The following is a 10,664-nucleotide window of genomic DNA, read 5'->3' as shown; positions in this document are numbered from 1 at the left end:
TGGGGCATTTGTCTTTCACGAGGCTGACCCGGGTTTGATTCCTCCACCCCTCTCAGAGAGCCCGGCAAGCTATCAAGAGTATCCCGCCCACACAGCAGAGCCTGGCAAGCTACCCATCGCATATTCAATATGCCAAAAACAGCAACAAGTCTCAGAATAGAGACGTTACTGGTGCCCGCTCAAGCAAATCAATGAGCAACGAAATGATAGTGACAGTGACAGTGAAAATTCATCTCAGGTCTTACAGAGATAATTTTCTCAGTATTCCCCCCCCATTTTTTGACAGGACAGCTAGGCAGTTAAATCATCTTCCATCTCCTGACCATCTGAACAGTTATCCCACTGAATAAGTATACCCAGATGTAATAATTCCTATGAATTCTATGTCATTACCTGGAAGGAACCTGGACTTTGGAATCTTGGAAACTGATGTTAAATATAATTTTCTACATCTATGACCTTGGGAAATTTATTTTAATGTTTTTGAGCCGGTTTCTTCATCTGTAATGTATATGTGACTGTTGAGGAGACTGGGCAAGTTAGGCAGTTTCTTTTTCTTTTTTTTTTTTTTCTTAAAGAAATATTTTATTGAACCACCGTGAAAACAAAAAAAAAAAATGCAAAGCTTTCAGGTTTAAGTCACAGTCAAATACTGATTAAACCACCTTCCCTTCACCAGTGCACCCGTTCCACCACCAAGAACCCCAATACACCCCCCTCCCACCCCACCCCCCATCTAAGTAGCTAATGATATTCCCATTATTCTCTCTATATATTGAGAACATTTCATATTTCCATACAGAACTCACTATTATTGATTGGAAATTTTCCCCAACAATCAGGCCTGCTGAATAGGCATCATCTAATAATTTCTCTTCATTGGTAAGAGTGAAGACTTTGAGTCCGCGCGGCCGCTATGGTGGCCGCACGGTTTTGGGTTTCTAATATTTTAGCTCAGTTCACAGTCAAAATGGATGGCTGCAAGAATACAGCCATCATTTTGGTGTATTTGGTGTATTTTGGCACAATACTCTGGTGCCAAAATGGGTTAGGAGACCTCTGGATCACAGTCAATAGGCACGGAGGCTCTGCTTCTCGTGCCGCGGCTCTCGGTTCATCTCTGGGCGGAAGGCGCGCCAGGAACGCCCCCCCTCCCAGGACCACCTACAGGCTACGTCACTAAAGAAAGTCCTACTTCCTGGTGGAGGGGTCTTAGAGGGTGGCTCTCACCGCGTGGCTGCTGCCGCTGCTGCCATTTTCGCTCAGAAAAATGGGGTGGAGAGGAAAAAAATCCCTCCCCGGGCTGCACGAGGTTGTAGCTCAGTTCACAGTCAAAATGCATGGCTCAAGCATCCGCTCTGGTGCCAAAATGGGTTAGGAGACCTCAGGATCACAGTCAATAGACGCGGAGGCTCAGGCAGTTTATTTTTCAACCTCTCTTGTAGTTTGTCACATCTATGGCTTAATTCTGGAAATGCAATGCAGGTTGAAAACAGACTGCTCCATGTCCTGACTTGGCCTGTAAATTCCCCCTATCCCCATGTGTATACTTTCTTCACTTTCCTATTTTGACTAACTAGAGAGAATTTTAGGGACCTATGAGAGATAAAATCTAAAATTTAGGAAAAAAAATCTTGAACTGAGCCTATTAACACTCCCTTACTACCCTCATTAGATGTAAGCAAGAAGTGACTTTTTTTCTTTTTAAGCCGATGATATTTGAATGTTTGTTCAGCATTTAACCTATGTTGACTATTAAACTTTGTAGGATTAGTCTAGATAGTGCTCATCAATTTGCTCGAGCAGGCACCAGTAATGACTCCATTGTGAGACTTGTTGTTATTGTTTTGGATATATGGAATATGCCACGGGTAGCTTGCCAGGCTCTGCTGTGTGGGCAAATACTTTCGGTAGCTTGCTGGGCTCTCCCAGAGGGGCGGAGAAATCGAATGTGGGTCGGTCTCGTACAAGGCAAATGCCCTACCCACTGGGCTATTGCTCCAGCCCTAGAGAGCGCATGAACAATATTTTGTAAAGTGATATCAACTGAGTGGTTAAATAAGAGACAGTTGTTATTAACATCATCTTTTACATGTAAAAGAATGAAATCATCACAAATTACAGATGTCAGAGATTCCCCCAAGTGACCAGAATGACAGAATTGGAGCAGGTAGGTCTGAACTTCTTGCTGTTATTCTTATACTTAAATTACTTTCCAGTTCTTTGGAATTCTGTATCTGAAATACTTAATCTCACTGTTGGCCTGTTAATTTGATTATGCATCATTGTTGCATATGACATACTAATTTAACTCATATTCCAATACTTACCAATACAATACAATTGTATTTCTTCCCATCAACGGTCAACATCCAGAGACTCTAAAAACCAAGCTCCCGGAAGAGAGCAATGCAGTCTCTTGCTCCCACGCCTGGCTGTCTTCACAAGGGACTCTCAAAGGGGACGGGTTGTGTTTCCCTCCCCACCTTGAGCAGAGCTTCAATAGTTGACGACCTCCGGAACCCAGTCACAGCCATGCTCAAGGCCACTTTCCACATGTTTGGACAAGCCTCATGCATGAAGGAACCAGCAGAGGAACACAGGTCTGCGGGATCCGGGGCTGAGATCTCCAAAGCTGCTTGGATGGGGACTGAGCCTCTTCCACCCAGATCCCCCATTTTCCAGTAACTAGGCAGTCAGACCCAGAAACTGCCCCTGATGCCGTGTAATCCCATCCACGGCCAACATCTAGAGACTCTAAAACCAAGCTCCCAGACATCTAATAGCGTAGTTCTCCCTCTTGAAGAACCTGACAAGCTACAGAGAGTCTATTGCCCTCTCAGGAGAGTGTGGCAAGCTCCATGTGGCATTATTAATATCCCAAATACAGTAACACACACACATATATATGTATCTCTTGGAGAGCCTGGCAAGTTACTGAGAGAGTATCCCACCCACACAGCAGAGCTTGGCAAGCTACCCATGGTGTATTCGATATGCCAAAACAGTAACGATAGGTCTCATTCTCCTGACCCTGAAAGAGCCTCCGATCGTTGGGAAAGACGAATAAAGAGAGGCTGCTAAAATCTCAGGGCTGAGTTCATAGAGACATTACTGGTGCTTGCTCAAGTAAATTGACAAACAACAGGATGACAGTGATACAGTGATACAGTGATTCTAATTTAGCAAAAAAATTTAATTTCCAACTGTAGTCAATATTTTTTGCATTTTTCCAAGTTGATTCTTTGAAATAAATATATATTTTATATTGATTGCACATTTTTATTGCAGTTTATTGTTTCAGTGAAAGCATAGTCTAATCTGAAATGTTCAGTAGCTATACTTGTAGAGTGGCTTTCATATCAGATATCTCAGAAACAGAAAAATTTCACTGGAGACATAGAAAAGTCCTATTAAAATGCACATCAAAAATAAAACCACAGACTGACGCTCGGCGGGATGGCACTGGCGCGGGCCTGGAAGCAGATGTCCTGGTTCTACTACCAGTACCTGCTGGTCACGGCGCTCTACATACTGGAGCCCTGGGAGCACAGGGTGTTCAATTCCATGCTGGTCTTCTTCATGGGGATGGCCCTGTACACAGGATATGTCTTCATGCTGCAGCACATCATGGCGATCCTGCACTACTTTGAAATTGTACAGTGACCAAGATGTGACCTGAGCCCAGAGCTGTTCCCTAAGAAAGAATCATCTTCTGAAGTTGGAATCATGCTTCATCAGCGCTCGTAAGAAAACTACTAGATGTCAACACAACCAACCTTTTGAATATAAAGACTAAAATTCATGAATGGAACAGGAAGTGAATCCTGACTCATGTGTTCTTTATTTTTTATTTTAAAAGAGGCTCTTCTATAGTAGTTTTTGTCTATTTCAATATTGTAGTCATTGTACTTTGATATCAGTATTTTCTTAACCTTTGTGACTGTTTCAATATTACCCCCTGAAAGATTTTTCTTAATGTAACTTTGAGTACATTTTAATTGCCTTCTATTTGTAAAACCCAAAGCCATTAGTTGGGCTTTACTGTTCTTTCTACTAAATGGCATATTCATCTGCCTGGGTATATTTCTACTCTTAACCAAAGTTTTGTAAGAAACAATACAAGATTTGGGGTGGGAGAATGGGAAGGGGAGGACACTTTATTTGAACACTATTTACAAAAGGCTTACAAGTTTGAACTCAGGAGTATAGATTTAGCTGTCTAGACTCTTAAACAACTTTGCTTTAAAACTGTTAAAGTATTTCTTTTCAAAAGAAAGATCTCGATAAAGCTGAAAGGAACATTTCACCTTTTGAATATTTAATTTTTATGTGAACTCATTTCTGAAAAACTTTGGTGATGATTCTTGTGACAAAAGGTAGTTACAAAATGTGGTTGGAGGTCATTCGGGGGAAGGGTGATGTGTGCCGAATGTAGACTAGAGACTGAACACAATGGCCACGCAACACCTTTATTGCAAACCACAACACCTAATCACAGAGAGAGAACTAAAGGGAATACCCTGCCATAGTGGCAGTGTGTGGGGGGGTGGGGAGACGGGACTGGGGAGGGTGGGAGGGATGCTGGGTTTACTGGTGGTAGAGAATGGGCACTGGTGAAGGGATGGGTTCTTGAACTTTGTATAGGGAAAACATGAACACAAAAATGTATAAATCTGTAACTGTACCCTTAAAAAAATAAATAAATATTTTTTTTTAAAAAAAGGTAGTTACTAGCATTATTATATAATGCTTACATATTACAAAGTTTTTTAATAAAAAGTACATGTGTTTCCTTTTAGGGACATTGACGGATAATGTGCTCCCTATGTTTAGTTTCCTGATTGTGTTGGGTGCCTGAATACATTTGCACATTGCCTAAAGGCAGGGTGAGATAAATTGTAGTTCAAAATGATAGCAAAAAAAAAAAAATGTAAACTCAATGAAAGTCCTTTCACTGTTGGTATTGTTTAAATTTTTTTTAATTTCTTTTTTTTTTTTTTTTTTTTCTTTTTGGGTCACACCCAGCGATGCTCAGGGGTTACTCCTGGCTTTGCACTCAGGAATTACTCCTGGCGGTGCTTGGAGGACCATATGGGATGCCGGGGATAGAACCCGGATCGGCCGCGTGCAAGGCAAACGCCCTACCCGCTGTGCTATCGCTCTGGCCCCCTTTTTTAATTTCTTAAATGTAAAATGACTACCTAATTTTTTGATGTAAACACATTAAATTTTTAAAAATCAGGAAAAAAAATAAAACCCTTTTAAAGTCATTTGCTAAATTTGCTTTGTAGATGAACAAAATATTTTGATTGTTCTTGAAAAATAAACATGGAGGGCAAACATTTAGATCACAATTTCAGGAGATGAACATTTAACTTACGAGATGTTGTTCATTTAGAGATACAAGTCTGGAACCGCTATTGTAGCTTTATTATTTAGAAAGCTCTTAGTGAGAGTTTTCCATGCAGATAATCAGTGGTCATAAAATTATATGCTCAATGCTCAATCTTCATAAGTTTATAATAAAAATGTTTATAAATCCTATTTAAAAACTAGCATTTTGAGTGTATGTTCCTAAAATGCCATATGGGAATATAAAATTCAATAAGCTAAAAGTCTACTATAGCACCAAAAATATATTTTAGTTTAGGAAAAAAGATTCCAGTTTTCAAAGGAAATTAAACTTCTTTGTATAAAACATAGACTTCAGAGTTCATTGCTGCATATTGAAGCACACATCAGTTCTTGTTTAAATTTTCAATGAAAGCATAGAAACCAGTTATGTTACAGTATATGAAAGGAAAAGCAGTTTAGTTCAAAGACTTTGGACTTATCATAGTAAACAGTGTTTGAATAGTATGATTACTTTAAAGATGACTGGCAGTCACTCCTAGAAGGAAATAATATGTTACAAGTTTGAAAGAAAATGGATTATTCAAGATGTCACACCATAAAAAGGAAACAGTGTCTTTGATATTCAAAGCACCAAGAGAATTTAACACACTGCTAGAAAAAACAGGCATATCTTTGATGACTAAAAAAACCAGGATCTTGAGGGAAGAAAATACACCTTGTTTTCCTTTTGCAACATAGAAAGGATAGTCAGCATATGAAGCAAATTTGAATCATTTGTGGGAAAAGTAGCATTTAAAAATCAGAGGATATAGCACTGTAGTACTGTTAACCTGGTTGTTCATCCATTTGCTCATGCGGGCACCAGTAATGTCTCCATTGTGAGACTTGTTACTGTTTTTGGCATATTAAATATAAAGAAAAATTAATATATTTAAATGCACAATTTTTTAAAGTGACACTGGAGACAGATATTTTGCTAATGACATTTTAAAACAATAGCTATCCAAGTGTATATTGTTAACTGCAAAGTTCTTATTTGTGTCATTATTTTAGTTGGAATAAGAGTGTGGGAATGTAAGTGGTAAGGGTGAAAATTGGTGCAGCCTTTAATATTTTTAACTTTAAATTTTATTTAAAATTGTTTTTAAAAATGAGTCACTGAATTACAGTTACAAAGATATTTATGATTGTGTTTCAGACATATGATGTTCCAACACCAATCCCTTTACCAGTGTCTCTACCCTCCAGCCACTGTCCTCATTTTCCCTCCCACCTCCAACCTGTAATTTTTCTTAAAAGATTAAAATATACAACATTTTTAAAGAAAAATATCCAAATGGAACTATTATTAAATTCACTAATTCCAGTTCTAGTCATATATTTGAGGGCCAGGCAGTTGATATATAAAGGAGACGTTCGCACCCCATGTTTACTCACTATGGCCATACATGGAAACAACTATACTATCTGTTAATTTGTGAGTGGCTGAAAATATGTATGTGTGTACATACTTATATGAACACATGGTGGAATATTATTCACTCACAAGAAGGAATTCTATTATTTGGACAACATGGCAATATGTTAAGTGAAATAAATTAGACTGAGATGAAAGATGGTGTATGATATCATTTATATGTGGAATATGGATAAACAGAACTCATAAAAACAGAATAAAATGGTAGTTGCAAGGACTGGAGAGTGGATAAAATTAGATGTTGATCAAAGCATTAAAACTTATTATATGGGCTGGAGAGAGAGTACAATGGATATGGTGCTTGTCTTGCACACTACAGACCTGGGTTCCATCCTCGGCACCACATATGGTCCCCTGAGACTTAACAGGAGTGACCTCAGACTTCAGAGCTCAGAGTAATTCCTGAGCATCACTAGGTAGCATCACTAGGTGTGTCTCCAAAGCCCAAGTCCCCCTACAGAAAACTTTAGTGTAAGTACAGCATGTTGAATATAGTTAGCAATATGTCATTAGATACTTAAAGTTTACTGAAAGATCTTAAATGATCTCACCACTTATACACAAAAAGTACAGGACACACAGAACATTCCAGATAAAGACATCTCATAAGAAGAAACTATAGACCAATATATCTGATGAATATAGATATAAAAAATCCTTAATAAAATACAAAATACATGCAAATCAAATTTAGTAGTGCATTTAAAAATCATGACTGTGAGTTTATTGCAGAGAAGGTTCAATATAGGAAAATCAATCAGTGTATTAATAGATTTGTATTTATTTAAAATATGAAATGAATGGACTGGAGCAATAGCACAGCGGGTATGGCGTTTGCCTTGCACGCGGCTGACCCAGGTTCAATCCCTTCATCACTCTTGGAGAGCCTGGAAAGCTACCGAGAATATCCTGCCCGCATGGCAGAACCTGGCAAGTTACCCATGGCATATTTGATGTGCCAAAAACAGTAACAAGTCTCACATGGAGACGTTACTGGCACCCAGTCGAGCAAATCGATGAACAATGGGACGACAGTGGTACACGACAGTGCTACAGTGTTATAAAATGAATATGTTTTTTCATTATATGAAGATAAAGAATAAGATCTGAAAAAGTCCCAAAATTCTGGAACAAATTAAAAATGATATCCATTATTATCATTGCTTTAAAAACAGTTTTGAAAGTTCTAGCTAGAGAAATTAGGCAAGAGAAAATAAAGGAACCATATTGGAAAGAAAAAGGTAAACTGTCCACATTTATGGATGACATGACACTGCACATAGAAAGCCTTAAGTGTTCCACCCAGAATTATAATAAATAAGAAGATAAGTACAGTTTCAGGATAAAAAATTAATATAAAATAAATATCTTCCATATCTATCACAGAGAGTCTCTTGTCCCCGTGCCTGGCTGTCTTCCCTGGGACCCCTTGGAGGGGGTGGGCTTCAGTTTCCCTCCCCACTCTGAGCAGAGCCTCCGAGGCCGAAGACCTCTAGAGCCTAGCCATAGCCATGCTCAAGGCCCCTCTCCACACATTCGGACAAGCCTCATGCATGAAGGAACCGGCAGAGGAACTCAGGTGTGTGGGACCCGAGGCTGAGACCTCCAAGCCTGCTCAGATTGGGACTGGGCCTCTTCCGCCCAGATTCCCCATCTTCCAGTAGCTAGGAGGTCACACCCAGGAACTGCCTTCAGCACCGTGTAATCCCACCAACAGCCAAAATCCAGAGACTATAAAACCAAGCTCCCAGAAGCGACATTTTATAGCCTAGTTCTCCCTATGGGAGAACTTGGCAAGCTACCGAGTTTCCTGCCCACATGGGAGAGCCTCGAAAATTCCCCATGGCATATTCATATGCCAAAACCAGTAACAATGATGAGTCTCATTCCCCTGACCCTGAAAGAGCCTCCACTGCGGCACCATTGGAAAGGAAGAATAAAGAGAGGTTTCTAAAATCTCAGGGCTAGGACGAATGGAGACATTACTGAGACCGTTTGAGAAATTCGACGATCAATGGGATGATGATGATGATGATGATCTATGCACAGATAATGAAGTGGAGGAAAAGGAAATTAGAAGTAAGAAATATGTAAAATCATATAGAAATTATAAAATAGATAATGATAAAATTAAGAAAGGAGATGAGAGAAAACAGTAAAAGACAAAAGAAATGGAAAGGCATCCTGTGCTAATAGAATGGAATAATAGCATTATAAAAATGGTCAATCCTATCAAAATACCAATAGCATTTTTCAAAAAAATAGAGGAAAAAAATCCTCAAAATTGAATCAAAATTGTATTGAAACAAAAGACCCTGGTTAGCCAAAGCAATTTTGAATGAAAAGGAAAAATGCAGGTACCATGATTCTTAACTTCAAACTCTTTTATAAAATAATGTGGTACTGGAACAAAAACAGGTGCACAATCCAATTGTAAAAGAAAAGTCTGCAAGAAATGGTTTTGGGAAAACTCAATAGCTACGTGCAAAAATTTAAACCTGGTCACTTTAACACCATACATAAAAATTACTAAATACTTGGGTTTTAGGCCTAAAACCATAACATGCAAAGAAGAAAACACAGTTGATACATTCCGGAAACTCAACATCAAAGATGTTTTAGGAGACTTGAGTTCATGGGCCAGAGAAACAAAGGCAAAGATAAACATTGAAATATACCAAATAGCAAAGCTTCTATACAGTAAAAACCACTACCCAAAAATGAAAAGGCAGTTGAGCAGTTTGTAGAAGATATTTACTCATACATTTGGAAAAGAGTTGATAATCTAAATAGTTATAAAGAACTCATGACAAAAAGAATCAATTCAATAAAAATAATGCAGAAGACCTAAAAAGACCTAGACTTTCATAATACTGCTGTTGAAAATGTAAATTAATGCACTATTTATGGAAATTGGCATGGAGACTCCTTAAGAAAATAAAAATGCAGATATATGATCCTGCATAGCTATTCCTAGGCATTTTTTCCAAATGGAATGCAGGCAACTAGGCAATTATTGATACTCCTTTATTTATAGCCGCATAATTCACACTAGTAAAATCATGTAATCAAATTAAATGTCTGTTGATAGTATCTGAATAAAAAGACTGTGGCATATATACACGCAATTAAATACCACTATGTGGTTAAAAAGATTAAATTGTGCCCAGAGAGTCAAAATGACCTATATTTATTCTCTAAATTAAATAAGTGAAAGACCTTTGTCAGATAGTTTGATGGATATGGATTATAAATAATTAGACCAGAGGTATGGTGCCACCAGCATGACAACTTGTACGTGTGGGGCGAGTGCATCAGCAGCCTGATGGTGCCATCAGACTTTCTGATACCCCCAAATTGCCGCTTTGCCTTTGGCCAGATGCCAACAACTTGGGTCCAAGTTTACCAAGAAATTAAACAGCCAAAAGTTCAGTATGTGGGAGCCACACTGATAAACCACCTCTGACTCAGCTCTACAAGCCCATTTATTGGTCTTATTTCAGAAACTCATAAATTCTGAAAGAGTTCAAAAGCTGCAGTTAGGGCCGGCGGGGCAGTGCACTCTACAGGGTATAAGCCAATAGTTTATATCTCTGGAAATTATGGAAATGAGGGCCATGATCCAGAGACACACAAAAGAATCTCTGAACCAAGCAGCTTGTTGCAGAGATGCCTCCAGACTTTAAACCAGGCGAACTTCACCGGCGTGCCTCAGACAGGGGAAGGTGTTGTCCGTCCACCTGCCCCCTAAGGACCCGGGAGGCTGCCAATACCCAGAACTCAGTGAGAAGTGCAGGTACGCGAGTCTAGTGACAGCAAACTCCAGGCC

At 39.0% G+C, this 10,664-nt stretch overlaps 1 protein-coding gene across 1 annotated transcript; it reads left to right on the top strand.

The window, feature by feature from the left end:
• Positions 1 to 3,446: 3,446 nt before the first annotated feature.
• On the top strand, positions 3,447 to 4,141 carry LOC129404312 (serine palmitoyltransferase small subunit A-like). The gene has a single exon (XM_055136575.1). It carries the CDS (start codon positions 3,460 to 3,462, stop codon positions 3,664 to 3,666), a length of 207 nt encoding a protein of 68 aa, XP_054992550.1. The 5' UTR covers positions 3,447 to 3,459; the 3' UTR covers positions 3,667 to 4,141.
• Positions 4,142 to 10,664: the final 6,523 nt, after the last annotated feature.

The sequence above is a fragment of the Sorex araneus genome, chromosome 4 (assembly GCF_027595985.1).
Source record: "Sorex araneus isolate mSorAra2 chromosome 4, mSorAra2.pri, whole genome shotgun sequence".
Taxonomy (NCBI): domain Eukaryota; kingdom Metazoa; phylum Chordata; class Mammalia; order Eulipotyphla; family Soricidae; genus Sorex; species Sorex araneus.
Note: the sequence above shows the minus strand (reverse complement) of the source record. Positions and strands in the feature narration are given on the sequence as shown.